The sequence below is a fragment of the Aegilops tauschii genome, chromosome 5, assembly GCF_002575655.3.
Source record: "Aegilops tauschii subsp. strangulata cultivar AL8/78 chromosome 5, Aet v6.0, whole genome shotgun sequence".
NCBI classification, from domain to species: Eukaryota; Viridiplantae; Streptophyta; class Magnoliopsida; order Poales; family Poaceae; genus Aegilops; species Aegilops tauschii.
Genome location: NC_053039.3, coordinates 463974165 through 463995261, shown reverse-complemented (window position 1 = coordinate 463995261; position 21097 = coordinate 463974165). Strand labels below are relative to the sequence as shown.

At 43.3% G+C, this 21097-nt stretch overlaps 1 protein-coding gene across 1 annotated transcript; it reads left to right on the top strand.

Annotated features, from left to right (window-relative positions):
- The first annotated feature begins 2117 nt into the window (after positions 1–2117).
- On the top strand, positions 2118–4194 carry LOC109761099 (benzoate--CoA ligase, peroxisomal). The gene has a single exon (XM_020319890.4). It carries the CDS (start codon positions 2299–2301, stop codon positions 3952–3954), a length of 1656 nt encoding a protein of 551 aa, XP_020175479.1. The 5' UTR covers positions 2118–2298; the 3' UTR covers positions 3955–4194.
- The last annotated feature ends 16903 nt before the right edge of the window (positions 4195–21097 follow it).

Genomic DNA, 21097 nt, shown 5'->3' with positions numbered 1-21097 from the left:
GGAGAGGGCCTAGAAATTTCTGGGACGACACACTGGTACTGTAGACGATTCAAATATTATAACTGATACATTATATAATAGTATGGATATGCTTCGGAGCCCACAGCTCATAGCACAATTCCCTATGTAGGATATAGTACCGAGACGTTTGTGGCCTTCTCCGATATAGTGAAGATTTGCTGGCTGGTGCGCGTAGTTTTTCCCCTTCGTGTGGAGGGGTTTTTCACGTTAAATCTCATGTCTTCAGCTTGCTTTTGTTCTTTGTCTTGTTGTTTTGCCCGTTGTATCTCTAACACTATCCACATTGCTGAGCTTTTTTATTTGTCTCACAGGGAGAACCGCGAGTAAAAGTACGTGCTTTGTTTTCTACAGTTTTTTCTTCTGATTTGGACGAGAAAAAAAGTACTGGAAGCGTAGGCTTTTTTGAGCATATCAATTCTTTTTTTGCTGTTGTGAGCATATCAATTCGATTGACTAGTAACATCCAATGTTTTTTTTTTCACTTTTCAGCTATTTGTATTCAAAGTCGTTATTCCAGTCAAATTATTTTTCTGCTTTCACTAAAATTATTTTTTGATTCCTTTCCAATTTCTTGCAAGTTTTCATATCTACTCGTTTTTTTTTGTTATATTCTTTTCGGTTTTTCATCATTTTGTCATATTTTATTTCACTAATTAAAAAAGTTCATTGATTTAGAAGAAATTCGATATTGATTCTTTTCACAAATTTGAAAATTGTTCATCGGTTTTGAAAACAAATTCATCAATTCTGAAAACAAAGTTCAATTGTTTTGAAAAAAATCACTAATTTGAAAAGGTTCATCAAATTTGAAAAGAAGTTCACGTAATTTGGAAAACGTTGATCATTTTTTTAAAGTACATGAATTTGAAAGAAGTTCATCAATTAGAAAAAAACATTCACGAGATTGAATTTTTTTCATGAATTAGGTAAAAATTTCCTTTATTTGAAGAAAAAGTTTGCGAATTTAAAAAAAGAAATAAACCAATCATGGAGAAAAAAGGAAAAGAAAATAAAAGTAAAGAGAAAATAAAATAAAAAATATATTTAAGAAAGGAGAAGTGATGGAAAACATGTATGTAATCACACCTGTGTGAGGTGTTCGGGTGGTTATCGTCGAATCCTATCTTGTGCGCATTTTTTGCAGTTTAGAAAGTAGAAAAAAGTGAAATGGGCTGGCTCAACGTGACGAGGGGGTATGCGCTGTTAGGAAATTAACGAAGGAACGGGTGCCACGAGTGCCATTTAGGAATCTCTGGCCAAAAAATTGACGATAAGAACTGAAAAACACAACGAGCCCATAAAAACTCCATTGTTCCCAGCCAATAGGCAAACCAAAAAAATACAACAGACAAACATCGCCTTGGCCATGAGGAACAGGAAACAAGTCTTGGTGTGGCCTGCAACGAAATTGAATTGAGACGAGTTCTATGCCGAAATCACTAATGGGTACCCCTTGAAATCTGGGAGTTTTTCTCCATATTTTCGTCTATTCGAAATGTTTTACATCTTAAACCATGCGTCCAAATCGTGAACCGTTTTCACCGTTGGATTTCTCGCGTCGAGATCTCAAAAACTAAATTCCATGTTATTAGGTTTCAACGAACATTGTTTTTAAACTCTGGAAAAACCGAATTTTTGTCCCCATATTTTTTCCATTTTCGACCTGTGCCTCTCGCGGAAGCAAAACTGTGCTTCCATAAGAAGTAAATCCATGCCTTTAGGAGAAGCGAATATGTGCCTTTCGTAGAAGGAAAAAACATATTTTTTTTTTCATTTCATGTGCCTCTCATGGAAGCAAATTTGTCCCCCCACAAGAAGCATTGTGCATCTCACAAAAGAAAAAGAAATATTTTTCAAAACTTAGGGATAATCTGGCAAAAAACAAAAAACGAAAAACAAAAAAATCGATCTATAACCCAAAAACACGTAAAAAAAAAATCACGAGGTAGCGTCCAGCATGCGACACATGGCAACAGCTCAGAGCGCGTAGCGCGCTCTTAGCCCATCAAAAGTGAACTTTGAGGGGCTTCCGCAAGGGGTACCCTCAATTAGTTGCTCTAGTTCTATGCACTCCCTATTTTACAAAAATGATATGTTTTGAGTGGCTGTGAGAAATGAACTGGTCCAGGCGACTAGTCCCTACTCGATCGGGCCCATAAATACGTACGCCTGCTAGCCTTGGAGCCTCTCAACTATAGTAGTCCTACTTAACTGAGGACGAAAAACAACTGATATTGAGCTGAAGGTATACACAGTACGGTTTTGTCGCTGGAGGTAATGGAGAAGCTTCCCAAGCGTCCGGCTAACTACGTGCCGCTTAGCCCGGTTGGGTTCCTGCCGCGTGCCGCTGCCGTATACGGTGACCGCACGTCCGTCGTCTACGGGCGTCTCCGCTTCACGTGGAGCCATACGTACGAGCGCTGCCGCCGCCTTGCCGCCGCCCTCCTCTCCCTCGGCGTCCGCAAGAACGACGTCGTCTCCGTCCTCGCCCCCAACGTGCCGGCGATGTATGAGATGCACTTCGCCGTGCCCATGGCTGCTGCCGTGCTCAACACCGTCAACACGCGCCTGGACGCCAAGGCGGTGGCGGCCATCCTGAGGCACTCCCAGGCCAAGGTCTTGTTCGTCGACAATGACTACGTGAGCCTCGCCAACGACGCGCTACAGGTCGTCGCCGATGCCGGCGCCCGCGTCCCGTTGGTCGCCGTCATCGTCGATATTGACAGGCCCACTGGCGTCCGGCTCGGCGTCGGTGAGCTCGAGTATGAGGCGCTGGTCAGCGGCGGCGACCCGGCCTCGGAGCTGCCCTCGCTCGCGGACGAGTGGGACGCGGTCACGCTCAACTACACCTCCGGCACCACGTCGGCGCCTAAGGGCGTGGTGTACAGCCACCGTGGTGCGTACCTCAACACCACGAGCCAGCTGCTGTCGTGGGGGGTGGGCACCGAGCCGGTGTACCTCTGGACGCTCCCCATGTTCCACTGCAACGGGTGGACGCTCATCTGGGGAATGGCAGCGCGCGGCGGCGTCAACGTCTGCATCCGCGAGAACCGCGCCGCCGACGTCTACCGTGCCATCTCCGACCACGGCGTCACCCACATGTGTTGCGCGCCGGTGGTGCTCAACATTCTCCTAGACGGCATCGGCGAGGCTCGTCGGCTGGCGGCTCCCGTCCACGTCCTCACTGGCGGGGCCCCGCCGACGGCCACCCTGCTGGACCGCGTCGAGCGGGTCGGTTTCAAGGTGACGCACTCGTACGGACTCACTGAGGCCACCGGCCCCGCTCTGGCCTGCGAGTGGCGCCACGAGTGGGACCTCCTGCCGCTCCTGGAGCGCTCACGCCTCAAGGCCAGGCAGGGGGTCAGTGTCCTGTCTCTCGCCGACGCCAACGTCGTCGACGACAACACCATGGCTAGTGTGCCGCGTGACGGCAAATCCGTGGGTGAGATCGCGCTCCGCGGCAGCAGCATCATGAAGGGGTACCTCGACAACCCGGAGGCGAACGACAAGGCCTTCAAGGGCGGGTGGTTCATGACGGGCGACGTCGGCGTCGTGCACCCGGACGGGTACATCGAGGTAAAGGACAGGTCAAAGGACGTGATCATCAGCGGAGGCGAGAACATTTGCAGCAAGGAGGTGGAGGAGGTGCTGCTCCAGCACCAGGCTGTGGCGGACGCGGCGGTGGTTGCCATGCCTCACCCGCACTGGGGCGAGACACCGTGCGCGTTTCTCGTGGCCAGCAAAAAGGCTGCCGAGGTCTGCGAGGATGAAGTGATCGCCTTCTGCCGCGAGCACATGGCGCGCTTCATGGCACCCAGGAAGGTGGTGGTCGTCGACGCCCTCCCGAGGAACGCACTGGGAAAGGTTGACAAGGTGAAGCTTCGGGATGCAGTCCGGAGTCTTGTGCTCCCCACGGCCACGTCTAGGCTATAGGTTCGGCGCCCATCATGCATGGTGATAAGGGCAATATGGTCTACACATTGGTAAAAAGTACGGTAGTGTGAATGCTGTACCAAAAAGCATGGCGTGGGTTGAACTATGTATGGATGTTTTTTATAGGTTAAGTATCTATGGATGTTAAATGGTGCATTACAGGTACCCAATTCCCGTTGTTTTGGTTGTAATATGTTAATTTATACTATATTCCTATACATCAGTAGATTGAAACTTTGTCACTCCTTTTGGACCTTTCCACAATGTTGTGGCATTATGAGTTTGTCCAAAGTTCAAGCTTTGCAGGAGTTCTTGACCAAGTTTATTAAAAAAAACATCTACACCATCAAATCACCATATCACGTACACTTATTTTTTTTTGAGGGAATATCACGTACACTTTTATGATGTACTCCCTCCGTTCCTAAATATAAGCCTTTGTTGAGATTTCACTATGAACCACATATTGATGTATATGGATGCATTTGAGAGTGTAGATTCACTCATTTTGCTTCGTATATAGTCCATAGTGAAATCTCTAAAAAGACTTATATTTAGGAACGGAGGGATTATTCATTTAATTTTTTCTCAGAAATAAATTAGTTGGACCGAGCGCACACAATTTTAAAAAGGAGGAAGTAAATTGCTATATACTCCATGTTCTTGAATCCATGCAGTCACCATCTGTAATAGAAAGAGCCCTCAGTACATTCTCATTGATGTCTTAGCCTCGAGCCCCGACTATGAGATTTAAATATGTGCCATATTTTGCTTTCTGTAGACATTTTCCTCATATCTTACTCTTATTGCAAAGCTAGAGTTGAACTTCCCATCTCTGTGGACACCCACGTCATGAAAAGATGAGGTTACTTATATCAAGGCAGCAGTCCTTTTTCCCCCTTTAGACCAGTGAGCAACATTGAGAAGTGCAACTTAAAATGCAAATCCTCAGCCATTTAAGAATTATCTGTTCATCACATAATTTTTATGAAAATATTTGTGGACGATGTAACAATGGAAGTGGTCAGTATTTCATCTTTTTCATCTGACAGCGCCACCGCATTGCAAGATAAATAGGGCATGGAATCCTGAAGCTGAAGGTGATGAAGATATTCAAGTCTTACATGAGGTACTAAATCAGGACAGACGTTTCCGCACAAAAAAGTGACCATTGATTTTTGTTTGAGTGAATGTTTCACCATTTTATTACAGCAATATACCTGACTGTGCTCTTTCTGAATTTGATTCCCTCCACGGTGCATAGATATCCAAACAAGTAAATGGTTTGAAAAAGTGTTTTCTTCTGCAAAATCTATGATAATATTTCACAGCACGCGGGGTAAAACTTTATCGTTCAAGGACAAAACTTGGTATATCGTTTACTCTTATTCACCGTTGTTTCTCTTGGGTACACAATTCGATAGGCATATAGTAATTGCAATGGAGCAGTAACAAAGATTGAGAGGCATTGATCAATTGGTTTTTCCAACAAGAATTTTCTTTAGTAAGCACGACATTTGAATCCACCGTGGCTGTCACAAGTTTGGATGGGAATGGCTGCAAACCATACAATATGATTAGTTTAGAGGCCTCATTAGTTTAGTTTGAGTTCCAGAGGGGAAAGGTAAACATAGAATCTATTAGCAAGCGTACACACTTTTGTCATTGCCTCAGGCGCCGGGTGGACTATGCTACTTGCAGCATGTGCATGTGGTCCAGTAATACATGTGATGCACGGGTAAGAGCATCTTGGCAAATCCGACTCCATAAATGCCTGTGGACACGACCAGGCGCGTCCGCAAGCAGTGACTGGTCACGCCTTAACTTCGCTTCTCTGCATCTGAGTCTCTTATATTTTATCCCCTAGATTCATATAAACCATGCAAAATAAACCTACGTACTACGACACTCTAGCTAGTTACCATTCGTTGTCTGAGATGTCTATGATGTTGATGCCAGGCACCGGGTGGACGGCCGCGTAGGAGGGCTCTGGCTCCTCCTCCTCGACCTCATCCATGTACGCGAGCATCTCCTCCTCCTTCGTGGGGTCCCACACCTCCATCTCCTTCCGACGACGGTGTCAGGCCTCCGCACCCGACTCCGAGCGGAGGGAATCGAGGATGGCATGTTGATCCACCTGCAAATCCTCGTCCCCGGCACCCTCCACATCCTCCTCCGGATCCACTACATCCGAAGGTAGCCCCGCGGCGATCTGGGCTTCGTGCCTTGCCCGGATCTACTCAAGGAGTTGCAGCCGGCGCTCCGGCGTTAGATATGAGTAGCTCTTTACTCGGCGGCGTGGGAGCATCGCTACTAGTGGTGGCGGACGGGGAGTGGAAAGTGGCGGCGGCGGCGGACGGGATGCGGAAAATATGGACGGGAGGGTTTCGATGCCGATGGTCGGCTTAAATATTCGGGCTACGCATTACGCGGCCCACCGGAGCGTCGCCACGCTGCGCCATCGGTCCGACAGAGGAGACGAGCTTCGGACCGCCGGGTTTCAGATTGTTTTCTTGTGGGACCCCAGTGTCATTCCTTCGTGGCGGACATCCCCCCCCCCCCCCCCCGGGTGCCTGTCAGCCCAGGCGTTTGAGGCCCGTTTGAGGAGCCCGTCTGGGTCGCATTTTCGTGACCGGTCAGTGACCACACTAGTAGAAAAAGGCCCATTTGTCCCGGTTCATAAGGCCCATCTGTCCCGGTTGGGGAACCGGGACTAAAGGGTCGTTACTAATGCCCTAGGCCTTTAGTCCCGGTTCTTATACAAACCGGGACAGATGGGCCTCCACGTGGCCGCTCCGGCGAGCCCAGGCAGGAGGGCCTTTGGTCCCGGTTGGTAGCACCAACCGGGACCAATAAGCTTCCACGCGTCAGCATTTCAGCGGCTGGTTTTTTTTGAAAGGAGGTGGTTTAGGGGTTTTGGGGGTTAATTTAGGTTGGTATAGGTAGCTAATAGAGAGATGTGTCCTCTCTTATCTCCGTGGTACTGCTACTGCTATGCCTAAACATGACTTAGATTGAAGTGAGGCAACATGTGGTGCATGTCGAAAATAATACTAATCCTAACTTGATCAAGTTTGGATTGTACTATTTTCGACATGCACCACATGCATGTTGCCTTCACTTCAATCCAATCCATGCATGTTCATTTCATCCACAGATATATAATAATTCTTCATGCTCGCATCATGCATCATCATAATAACAAGTCATACTAATCATCATCATACAACTTCTACTCGTTATTAATAACAAGTCATATGATCATCATCCTGATAGTCATCGAACCAACCCTACTTTGTTCTTAGCACATGATCATCGGTATTAGGTAGGACCTAAATACTCTCTTTAAGGTAAAATAGCATAAAACAATATAGACCCTGACTCTCCATCATGGAGAATGGAGATCATCCTGTCTCCAATTCTTGCGCTTCGCTTGCTTTTGCTTCCAAGAACCTCCTTTACGACTGCCCATACATTTTTTCCATTTATTGATTAGCATGTCTCCACTTCTTTGAGAAATCCGGTATGGACAATTGAGATTCGTAGGATGACTTGGATATATGTTCAAAACACGAAGGCTGCCATTCTGATACATCAAATGAGGCACACAATCCTCTGGGATTCTCTGTTGAAAAACATAGTAATAACTTCATAGTTAGCAATGATGTACTAGTTTTAGAAGTATGCAAAAGATGCACGGATGTCGTAATAGTAAAATATCTTACCAGGGTATCTCCATGGTAGTTACCGTAGTTCAACACGTGCACTAGTGGCACGTATTGACCATAATGTTGAGGAGTTTGATTGTAGATATTGTAATTCTCAATATCAGTACAAAATCCGACCAGATGATTTTTCTCCTGATAAGTTAATTCAGAGCCATCGGTGTAGTGGGTTTTGTCTACCATGTTCCGCATATTGTTTGAACAATCAAAATAAGCTGTCAACTATTTTGAAATAAACAATATAAATTAGCTAATAACTATGTTTGAGAAACCCACATAGCGGTAGAACTGGAGGCGTATCAACAAGGACCCAAATGTCCATATTGTCTTGCTCGATTTCAGGATCACCAAGATCCATGGTGACAAGCATACCCTCATCAAAACCATACATCTTGCAAAATGCTTCCCAATTTTTGCAACCAAAATGGGTTACGCTCTCAGCATTATACAGATTTACTTCAAAATCCACATCATGATGGGTCCTTAGGTGAATTTTCTTCGTTTCAAAATTTTCATGGTCTTCAAAATCCATCTTCTCCAAGACATAGCGTCTTGCATGGCATGGGATAAGCTATACTTGAATTGTAAAAGATGAAAATTACACGTTGAAATAGTTGAAGTCATGCTTAATTACGAAAAAACACTTGTCGTCGTTGCGTACCGTTTCAACATCGAAGGTCTCCTCGAGCTTAATGCTGAAGCGCCGATCATCGTCCAAGTGAGGCCTGTCGCACAAACCTCGATCGTCGTGCCACCACCCACTCCCCCGGGAGACTTTCGTCGTCCGATGATGACATTTCCTACGTTCATAATTCAAAGATTAAACTTGTACAATTAAATATATGTACTACAAAAACTAAATTAGATCATTATTATTCATCACGGGTTGACTATCGGTTTGTCGAGTCTTTTCTTGAAAACTCTCAGCTCACGTGGTGTATACATTCGGCCGTTGGTGATGGTCGCTCCTCCATTTGTCCCCGAGTGCATTACACCAAAATGTCTAGCACACGGGAACGAAGGAGAAGCGACCCCCACGACAACAGTCGGGATTCTTCATCCTCTCATATATATATGGTGGAACTCTCCCTCACTGATTCCTCTCTGACATTTACGACCGTCGGTGATGGTAGCTCCTTTCGTTCCCGAGTGCATTACACCAAATTGTCTAGCACACGGGAACGAAGGAGAAGCTACCCCCACGACAACAGTCGGGATTCTTCGTCCTCTCATATATGGTGGAGACTCGACAGACTTAAAGTCAACCCGAAATATCGTTTAATTATCTTTCTAAAAGAGGATTTGGCTGGTCTCACCTCGATGTCGGAGGGGGTCGGTGACAGGGACGACGGCGGGGATGATGGAGGGGCCGGGGGCTCCTAGATTTCTGCGAAAACAAAAACCCTATAAGCTATCAACTAATCATATGCATATGCCTTGCATAGTGCTCTTCAATTTTAGCATTCAAAGTAGGAGTAGTTTTCCAATTTGAGCATTCAATAAGCAAAATCAAATCGCAAAATAAAGTAGTATTCAAATTAGGATGCATTCAATTATAAGCAAAACTACATCGTCTCCATGCGTCCGTACATCATCGAATATTATCACTAATACACCTCGAATACTATCATACATATCGCCAGTACAACTAGAACCGTAGCGCCCGACGGGTATCGGCGCGGGCGGTGGACACCCAAAGGGAAGGAACCATCACAGGATCATAGCTCCAGTGAGATCCCTGAAGAACCTGCCAGGTATTGTCGAACCTGCCCTCCAACGCAACCATGTAGCGACAGACGTGCTGGTCCTCCTCGCTGACACGGTGACGTACCACCTCCGCGGTGTCCGGAAGCCTCAGCACCGTCACTGGCCCACGCGACCGCCACCAAACAAGGATCGGGTCAACGACGGGCTGGCTCCTCACCAACCTACACCCCCCGGAAGGTAGCACCTCCTAAAACCAGCCCGGCGGAGCCCAGTCCCGGACATGGCCCCTCTGATCAAGCCGGCCTCCTCCGCCGAGTCGACGACGAGGATGCGGGATAGGCATCGTCGATGTCGATGCGGGAATAATTGCTTTAACTAAAAAACAAACTAGTTCTATTAATTTCCTTACTATAAATAGAATAAAGTAGTACTTACTAAAAATAAACTAGCTAGTTTAACTAGTTCTATTATTTTTCTAACTAATTCTATTAAACACTTTCTAAGTAGTACTTACTAAAAGTTATCGGGGAGGGGGGTACGTATATCGATAACGACATACCCGTTAAAAAAAAAGAAGAGGAAGAAGAAGAAAAAAAAGAGGAGAAGAAGAAAGGAATAGAGGAGGAGATCGAAGAAAAAAAGGAAAAAAAAAGAGGAGAAGAAGAAAAAAATAGAATAATATATTATTCTATTTCTTCTTCTTCTCCTCTATTTCTTCTTCTTCTACTCTTTTTTTCTTCTTCTTTTTCATCTTCTTATTTATTTCTCCTCTTCTTCCTCTCCTCTTCTTCTTATTCTTCTTCTTCTTCTCCTTCTTCCTCTTCTTATTTTCCTTTTTTCTCTCCTTCTTTTTCTTCTAAATATGAACATACATAAATGACTTTGATCATACACAATTTTCAAATTCCTACACAATATGAACATATACATAAATTGACAAAGAAAATTCTATGAACAAAAAAATCATAAAAATTCTATGAACAAAATTACAACAGAAAAAAATCATAAATATTCTATGAAAAAATTGATATATTCTTTGCATATATATGAACATGCAAACATTTGCATATTCAATAATAATATCACCAAAAAAATCTAAGCTACACATCTAAATTAATACATCTAAATTACAACAACTAAATTAACTACACATCTAACTACACATCCAAATTAATACAACTAAATTACAAATCTAAACTACACATATATAATAGCTAGGGTGCGCGGCGGCGCGGCAGCAGCGGCGGCGGCCATTACAGGGAGGAGGAGGAGGGGATCGGGGCGGCGCTCACAGGGTGCGCGGCGACGGCGACGAGGAGGCAGCGTCGGGGCAGGGGCGGCGCGGGGCGGCGAAGGCGTCGGGGCGGGGCGGGACGACGTCGGGGCATGGCGCAAGGGCGCGGCCGGCGACGGCGTGGGCTCGAGGGCGGCGGACGGCGTCGGCGTGGGCTCGGGGGCACGGGCGACGGCGACGGCGGCGGGGCAACCTGGCGGCGTCGAGGAGGTCGGCGTCGTCGGGCGGCAACTGGCGATTAAATCTGAAAAAAATGCTAAGTGCTGGCTTATATAGGAAAAGCTTTAGTCCCGCTTCATGGCACGAACCGGTACCAAAGCCCACCTTCAGTCCCGGTTGGTGCCACCAACCTGGACCAAAGGCCTCTTTTCAGCAGCCCAAAGGGCGGGAAGCAGAGGCCTTTGGTCCCGGTTGGTGGCACAAACCGGGACTAAAGGGTGGGCATTGGTACCAGTTGGTGCCACGAACCGTTACCAATGTATGCCTTTAGTACCGGTTGGTGGCACCAACCGGGACTAAAGGCCTTGTGCTGCCCGCATCGCGACACGAAAGTTTAGTCCCACCTCGCTAGCTGAGGGAGCTCGAGAGTGGTTTATAAGCCCCACTCCCGCTGCCCTCTCGAGCTCCTCTCAAATGCAGGCTTTCGGGCCTAAACACACTGTATCTGCCTGTGGGCCTATTGGGCCTTCTACGGGCCTGAATCCTGGCCCATGGATGGTTTTCTAGTCGTATTCAGGCCGTGGTGGCCCAGTAGGTGGCGTTTTTTCCCCAGTTTATTTCTTTTCTTTTTTGCTTTAATTATTTTATTTTGTTTCTACTTACAACAAAATACTTATTTATTTTATTTTATTTTGTTTCTAATTACTTATTTATTTTATTTTATGATAATTCTTTTTGCTATTGAAGTTCTAACAAGAAAAGTCCTTTATGAAAATTCTTTTTGCTTTTAATGATTTTGAACAGAAAAAACTTTGATAATTTTAGTTGCATCAATTTTATATAATTTTAGTTTCAGTAATACTAGAGGTTGCTTATAATGTTTTGAATAGAAAATACGTTGATCATTTTAGTTTCATAAATTTTATTTATGTTATTAAAGTTTATTTTATTTTGTTTCTACTTATATATTTTATTAAAGTTTATTTTATTCTGTTTCTAATTACTTATTTATTTTTTATGATATTTGTTATTTTCCATGCATTTACTGTTTATTTTGAGCTATAAGACCCTGAAATTGAAAAGCACTAGAAGTGAACTCTGAAAAGGTTGAAAGTTGGCATGGTATCATCATTTCACTCACATAGCATGTGCAAGAAAGTAGAGAGGGTTACGGCAAAAACTGGATGCACTTCGTGTACAAAACGGACAATCTCTTTCGAAGTATCAGGGTTTCATTCGGAAACTCGTCTGTTCCAATGGGATTTCATTTTTTTGAACTTACTTGAACTCCATAGTGTTCAAAATGCACCATTCAAAGCCACATAATCAATTTTCAACCTTTTTTTCAACCCTTTCTGACTTCATTTGTTATTTTTCATGCATTTACTGATTATTTTGAGCTATAAAACCCTGAAATTGAAAAGCATTTCAAATCTACTATGAAAAGGTTAAAAGTTGGCATGGTATCATAATTTTACCCACATAGCATGTGCAAGAAAGTAGAGAGGGTTACGGCAAAAACTGGATGCACTTCGTGTACAAAACGGACAATCTCTTTCGAAGTATCACGGTTTCATTCGGAAACTCGTCTGTTACAAAGGGATTTCATTTTTTTGAACTTACTTGAACTCCATAGTTTTTCTGTGTTCAAAATGCACCATTCAAAGCCACATCATCAATTTTCAATCCTTTCTGACTTCATTTGTTATTTTTCATGCATTTACTGATTATTTTGAGCTATAAAACCCTGAAATTGAAAAGCATTTCAAATCAACTATGAAAAGGTTAAAAGTTGGCATGGTATCATCATTTCACCCACATAGCAGGTGCAAGAACGTAGAGACGGTTACGGCAAAAACTGGATGCACTTCGTATACAAAACGGACAATCTCTTTCGAACTATCAGGGTTTCATACGGAAACTCGTCTGCTACAAAGGGATTTCATTTTTTTGAACTTACTTGAACTCCATAGTTTTTCTGTGTTCAAAATGCACCATTCAAAGCCACATCAACAATTCTCAACCCTTTCTGACTTCATTTGTTATTTTTCATGCATTTATTGATTATTTTGAGCTATAAGACCCTGAAATTGAAGGCAACATATAGCTCTCATGAATAGATAAGTGACCAAATTAATAGAAGTTCATCATCACATTAAAACCAAAGTACATACATAGTTCTCATTGAACAACATATATATAGCTCTCCAGAGCATCCAATTAAACCATAAGTTGAAATTATGTAGAACATTTCAATGCAACAACAATATCATCTTCTCCTCCTCAATTTTTTTTCCTTCAAGTAATTGTTTCTTCTTCAACTAAATTTAACCTCACAACAATAGGGTCGGTTGGAATTCCGGTTCAACCACCTCCTAGATAAATAAAATCTATGTCACGTTGGTCGGCATAATTGTCATAAACAATAAATGAACCAAATAGTTATAAAAAGATAATATATACCACATCTGAATCATAGACAGGACGAGGGCCGACAGGGGCGGATACCAAAACCATCGCACTATATAATAAGAAGGAATAATAAAAGTAACAAAATTAGACAAGTATCTATCTGAAGTAAGAATTTTTTTCTTTTAGAAAGAAGATAAGAACAAGAGGCTCACCACGGTGGTGCTGGCGACGAGATCGGTGCGGGCGATCGACGGCGGTGAAGACGGGGACGGGACGTGACGGACCGCTAAACCTAGACAAATCTCGGGCAAAATGGAGTTCGGAGGTCGAGTTTCGAGAGAAGAAAGATTAACTAGTGTGGCTCAGACATTTCATCGAACACCTCATGTGCATAGGAGGTGAGCTAGAGCACCCAAATGCCCTCCCCTCGACGGCCAGAAAAAATAGAGCACTGTGGAGTGCTCTGCTGCGGCGATGGGGTATATATAGGTAGCTCATTTGTCCCGGTTCGTGGCTAGAACCGGTACTAAATCCGGGCCTTCTGTCCCGGTTCAAGCCAAGAACCGGGACCAATGGTTGTGGGCCAGGAGCGAGGCCCATTGGTCCCGGTTCGTGCCTCGAACCGGGACAAATGGTTCCATACGAACCTGGACCAATGCCCACGAGGCCCCGGCCGGCCCCCTGGGCTCACAAACCGGGACGAATGCCCCCATGAGTCCCGGTCAGTGACTGAACCGGGACTAATGGGCTTGCCATGCCCGAACGAAAGCCCTGTTTTCTACTAGTGCCGGGCCGTCCGCCCGCGTGTTTTAGGCGGCGTGCCCGGCTGTAGATGCTCTAAGGAAGCTAACAATAGGATGAAGAGTGTTTGCGATGTTGAATGTGCACCGTGCACGTTGTTTGCACCGGCGCTTCAACATCTCTTGCTATGATATTTTGTACATCATTTACAAGACTACCACCTCTCGATCCATACAAATTTTCAAATAACGTGTTTTGCAAGTAGTAGGTTATTAATTTACATGTATGAATGAGACCAAATTTTTTTCATGTCAATATTTTTGTTTTCTTTCTACATGCTCATGCACAAGACTTCTCCTTATAGTAATTAGTGTTTCAATGTATTTTTTTAGAGTTATTGCACTACTACCTTATACATGAAGCGGTATTATACTTTGAACCTATATATTGTTGGCAAGTCTTTAGAGAAATATATTAATTGTTTGACAAACAATCTTGTAGTTGATTCTAAATAACAAGATAACTATACCAATGAATCCGGGAGTTGCTTCTAAATAATATATGTTGTATGTTTTTATATACCACTAACCAATGACAAACATGACAATACCACTGAAAAATGGTCGGTATCAGTTGACACGATAGTCGGCAGCCTCCCATGGGGAAAAAGACAACACAAATGGACACAGAGTGGTGGCCTTTTCTTGCTGATGGTACCAATAGGGACACCATAGTACCGTTAAACAAAAACTGAATAGATTTGACATAATAGCTATTAGTAGCCCGAAGAAAGACATCGGGAAAACAACACAGATCCGGCTAAAACTAAGCAGTATGATCTATATGACATGGTTTTATATTAATTCTAATTTTTTATGGTTAATTGTATTTGGTTATTTTTTAATGTTTTACTAATATTGAGCCACTATAATGATTTCATTATTTTCATTACTCCATAACTTTGATAAGATTTTCTTTTGGAATTATTTTGTGTTTTATGCCTGTGTCATGCCATGCTACAAAACAATAAAAACAACTCTGAAGTCCGGGAGCATCATATCATGATCACATCAGTCAATTGGGAAATGGATATTTGTAGGTCGTTGTGTATATATATATATTACTCTCCCTGTAAAGAAATATAAGAGTGTGATTTAAACGAGAGAGTACAAACATTGCACTTGTACCTTATACATTAAGGTGGTAGTATTTTCAAGCTATATATTATTGGTAACAATATTTTGAGAAATATAGTAATTCATATGGAACAATAACAAAGATTGTGAGGAACAGATCAAATGCACATTTCACCAAGAATTTCTTTTCGTGAGCGCGGCATCTAAATCCACTATGGCCCTGTTTGTTTGGGCTTTTGCTTCTGCTTTTGCAGCTTTTCCACTTTGGCCAAAAAGCCATAAAAGCTCCTAAATAGGTGCTTTTGGAGCTTTTATGGATTTTGGAGCTCAAATAGGTTATATTAATTCATCAAAAGCCAAAAAAAGCTCCAAAAGCACCTACTTAGGAGCTTTTATGGCTTTTTGGCCAAAGTGGAAAAGTTGTAAAAGCAAAAGCAAAAGCCCAAACAAACATGGCCTATGTGGGGAAAAAATTTGCACTTGAATGGCTGCAAAAGTGTCCTATTTAAGACGTCTTCATCTGGTCCAGCAATAATGCGGTGCAGGGAAGACTAGACAGTGTTTGTGATGTTGATTGTGCACCAGGCTGGTTGTTTGAAATGTCGCGACAACAGCTCTTGCTATGACATGTTCTACATACCAGTCTATCACCTCTCCTTCCATATAAATTTCAAAATAATCTTTTGCGTGTAAAAATTTATTTATTGACTTCTACGAATAAGACCAACATGTTTTCATGTCATCAGTTTCCTTTTCTTTCTGCATGCTCATGCGTAAGGCCTCTTCTTATAGTAATTATTGTTGAAATGTATTTTTAAAGTAGTTGTGCTACTACCTTATACATTATGGTGGTAGTATTTTGAAGCCATATATATCGTTGGTAACGATATTTCAAGAAAATAGTAATTGTTTGAAAGAAAACTGAAAGTTGTTTCTAAATAATATGATAACTATATTGGTGAATCTTGGAGTTGTTTCTAAACAATTTTACTTGTATATGTTTGATATATTAATGAACAATAATGGATATCACAGTACCACTAAAAAATCACCAGCTTTAGTTGACACGATAGTCGGCAACAGCCCATGGAAAGAAAGAGAACAAAAATGGAAAAATAGCGGACTGCCTTTCTTGCTCGTGGTACCCAATAGGTACGACATAGTATCATTACACATATACTTAGAGACATAATGTATAAGCGTATAAATTTTCGGGACGAAATACGCTAAAATAAGTGCTACATAAAAAAAAATCTGCGTCTTGCTAGTACATGCACTACTCATTATCGAAGTCCATGGTTTTTTTTTTTTGCACACCTCCCATTCAAGAGATTTCATCCTGAAATTTTGCACACATACACATCACATCCTTGCATACTTAACAATTTTCAGAACGCCCTACTCGTGGTGTGCACTGATCTCGTGTCTACTCCAACCCCAGCCAGAGGTACTTGACTATTTGCATGGTCTGTACGTGCATTACAACTTTACAAGTAACGAACCAAAATTTCACTCCACAAACAATAAAAAGATGAATCGACCAGTTCCAGCGAGGGAGAGTTGGTGCACTGAACCGTGGCCCACGTCAACTCAACTCAATTCACTTGTGGCCCGATACACAGCGCCGAGTTTCCTTTCCGTCCAGAGTTTTTTTTTGCCGAATTGTCCAGAGGTTGGTTGAGTGGGTGCGCTCACGAGCGAGCGACCACACACCCAAAGGCCTTGCTGCCATATGCAACGGAACAGGAGGGTCACACTCCCGCAGGTCCATGTGCCAATTTTCCTGGCAATTTCTTTAGAGAATATCCTCGCTTTATTGGTCAAGATGAATAAGGCTGAGTGCTCATGGTGAAGGATAGAATCACTAGAAGACTCACGGGATGGGGCATTCGACAGATGGTTTACATTGACTAAAGCAATAGACCAGAAGCTCTCCGCCAAGCTCTTGGTGTCAGCAACCAGCTCAATGGTCGATCGATCCATGGTTGGAGAATTAACTTTCTACTCCCTCCGTTCCCAAATATAAGTCTTTTTAGAGGTTTTAACAAGTGATTACATACGGAGCAAAATGAATGAATCTACACTCTAAAATATGTCTATATACATCCGTATGTTATAGTCTATTCGAAACCTCTAAAAAGACTTATATTTAGGAACGGAGGGAGTATATGCTTGAAAGACAATCTGAGATAAATTGGACCTTCTAGAAACCTTCTTGACGAGTGAGAGCTGCACGCCGTAGCGCCAGTGCTTCTGCTAGTTCTGGCGTGCTAGCCTCTTCAATGCGCTCGCAGCAAGCAATCATCGTTGTGATTCTAGATTACTATTCCCACTACCGTTCACCTAGAAGCCTGAAAAACTGCAGCATCCACATTGATCGCAACTGTACCCATCGGCGGTGGAACCCATCGAACAGGTGAACAACGGCACATCCACTTTTCCTAGCATCCGAAGGCTATGGCTCAAATAAATAGATCTTTCCATGGTGAGTTTCTAGCAACAATTTCACAAATAAAACAACTGGAATCGAGTGCTCTGTAATGCACCCATTTAATATCTACACATAGTCCAAACCTTCTTTAACCACGCCATGCTTGCTTGTGCAACATTGGCACGCATGTACACTTTATTTTTACCAGTGTTTAGACCATATTGCTCTTATCACTATGATGGGCGCCGACCCTACAACCATGACATGGCCGAGGGGGACATGGGACTCTGGACTGCATCCCGTAGCTTCACCTTGTCAACCTTTCCCAGTGCATTCAAAGTGAGGGTGTGACGACCACCGCCTTTATGGGAACCACGAGCGGCAACCTTGTTGCTGGCCATGAGAACTTGAACGGGTTCTCGCCCCACTGCGGGTGAGGCATGGCAACCACTGCCGCGTCGGCCACAGCCGGATGTCGTTCGACCCCAGTGTGGGCTTCGTCACTATCTTGTATCGTTCGGCCATGCAATTTGCTTTCTGCTTTATCTATAAAGTAAGGCGACAACCTGTTTCGAGAGGTGCACGACACTGAGCCGACAAACGGAGAATGATAGTATTCCAATCATTCATTTCTCCGGCCATCTCCTTCCAGGCAACTTTAGGTATTTGCCTTGCAGCCAAAAGCAAGCTTGGTAGCAAAAGGCAACAATTTCATTTCATATTATGGAGAGAAAAATCAGGATCACAACACAACCCTTATGGACATATATGCACCCCGAGTGCTTGACAACAGTACCTCAAGTATGAGCCTGCAAAATTATATATTCACTGTAGGCATTTATATAACCACACAAGGCTGAAAAATATCCAGAGTAATACAGCTACAAAAACAGTACCGCCTTAATGTATAAGGTAGTAGTACGACTGATATGATAACAATGTGATGCCGCCATTTTCCGAGCCATTGTTATTGTTCTGTAGCATGACATGACATAGGTAGCCTGCTAGTCTTGAATGAAAAAAATTACCAAAATAGAAGCTTGTTGCCTTTATGGAGTAATGCAAAAAAATGAAATCATTGTCCTGGCTCCAGTTCAGTAAAACTTCCGTAAAATGAATGACCCAATATGAATAACAGATTCATATCAGATTAATATACAAATGTGGCGCAGCTCGTACCACTCAGTTTTAGCCCAATTTGTGTTCATTTTCCAACATCTTTTTTGGGGGCTCCTGCCGCTATCATGTCAACTCTGTTCCGTTGTTCTTTAATGGTATTATGGTGTCCCTGTTGGTACCATGAGCAAGAAAGGCGGCCCCCTATGTGCCCATTTTTGTTGTCTTTTCCGTGGGCTGCTGCCGACTATCTGTCAAATCAAGCTGACCATTTTCTTGTTTGTACTACGTATCCATTATTGTTTGATGGTATATGAAAAAATGTACAAGCAACAATATTTAGATACAGCTCCCAGATTCACCAATATAGGCATCACGTTATTTAGAAACAACAACCAGATTCTTTTTCAAATAATTACTATATTTCACAAAATACTGTTACCAACAATATATAGCTTCAAAACAATGCCGCATTAACATATATGATAATAGTGCAACTACTATAAAAATATATATAAACACTAATTACTATAACGATTATGTGAATATATAATTTTGCAGGTTTTGTTGTTGGAGTACTGTTGGCACTTGGCAGCATATATGTCTATAAAGGGCTCTGTTGCGAGCCAGATTTTTCTCTCCAAAATAATTGAAAGTAAATGTTTGCTTTACAAAGCTTATTGCCCGAAGCTTGCCTTTGGCTGCAAGGAATTACCTAACGTTGCCTGGAACGAGCTGGAGACCGGAATGATTGGAATACTATTGTTCTCCGTTGTCGGCTCGTTGTTGTGCGCCTGGGAACTTTTTTTTTGGCGGGGAGATTGGGAGGTTTATTGATTAGTGAACAGTATTACAATCCATAGCCAAAAGTCCAAGAAGTTTCTCGTGGGCATCTTGTAACCACAAGTCGTTTTGATGCTCCGAGCGCGAAAATTTAGCTAGAAAATCTGCAGCCCTATTCTGAATTCTATCTACTTTCATAATAGTAAGCTCCCTCACCTAAGTTTCTCAACTCTTGTATCAGGTGTCCCAAGCAAGATCTTTCTGGCTTCGTTTTCTTAATCAGTTTGATTAGGTTTGAACAGTCCGTTTGGAGGACAACCGGACGAGCAGCATATATCTACGCGCCATCTCCACACCTTCATTTGCGGCCATAAGTTCTGCTTCCAGAGGACCCTGGCACCTACTCCCTACTTTCCTAAATATTTGTCTTTTTAGAGATTTCAGCAAGTGACTACATACGAAGCAAAATGAGTGAATCTACACTTTAAAATATGTCTATATACATCTGTATGTGGTAGTCCATTTGAAATCTCTAAAAAGACAAATATTTAGGAACGAAGGGAGTAGACAAGTATTTGCATGACGCAAGTATCAAGTCACCAGCTGAATCACGGATCACTAGACCTGTCCCTGCGTCCTTCTCTTTGTCACAGTAAGCACCATCAACTGTGATTGCAAGGCACCCCACAGCAGGCGGTGGCCATTGTGCACGGGCACTGGCATACCTCTCCTTAGCTGGCTGTTGACTGTTGTAGGCTTCCTTCCACTATCCATTTTCCCTTCACAGGGTCGCCGCCGTCCTTGCTCTGCACCTGAACTAGCTAACACATGTAGCTCGACAGAAATGACCTTGTTACATGTACAGGAGGCACTGGTTTGTCATGTACTTGATCGTTCCTGATCTGCCAATTCCTCCAGATAATCATTAGCACATTCCTCCGCACTCTCTCATTAACTCTGGCTAGAAGATCAAGCGCCCATTCCGGACCAGTATTGATCAGCCCATCTTGTTCAGGTATTTGCCATTCATCTCTCATGGCCTCCCACACCGCATGTGCTTGAGGGCACGTAACAACTGCATGGAACGCATCCTCAGTTTCTCTACCACATCGCACACAGACATCCATCGTGTCAAGCGAGGTGGCGAGACTTCTTTAGTTGCCTTGTCGGCAACCCTTCCTTCAACATTTTCCAAGCACAAATTTTCTTCTTTCGTGGCACATTAATCTTCCAGAACATATTCAGTATAGGTCTATCACCCCTCGGCCTTGTGCTGGACCCCGGCCCCCCTTGCTCTCGCAATAATTCTTCAACCACAAGGTGGCAAGCACTCCGGACAGAGAACACAACATCTTTCGTTGGATGCCGCGCAATGAAATCTGCCTCTAAACGACAAGATGGTCGGATGCCAAGGATTAAGTTCCACATCTGCACGTATGAAATATTGTCTAATTCTTTCCTCATTCCATGAGCCATCCGGCAACAAGAATTCTGACACTCTAGTGAATCTACAAACACCCTTTTCTGACAATGGACGTCTAGAAACATCCCTGTGCGCCTGGGAATTGACTAACACCTGTAAATTTTTAGACTCCTCAAGAATAGTAAACACATGTATAATATATTAGAGAAGATCAAT

What these genes read in the sequence shown, in the direction of transcription:
- LOC109761099 (XM_020319890.4), top strand. Translation starts at nt 2,299, where the DNA reads ATGGAGAAGCTTCCCAAGCGTCCGGCTAACTACGTGCCGCTTAGCCCG.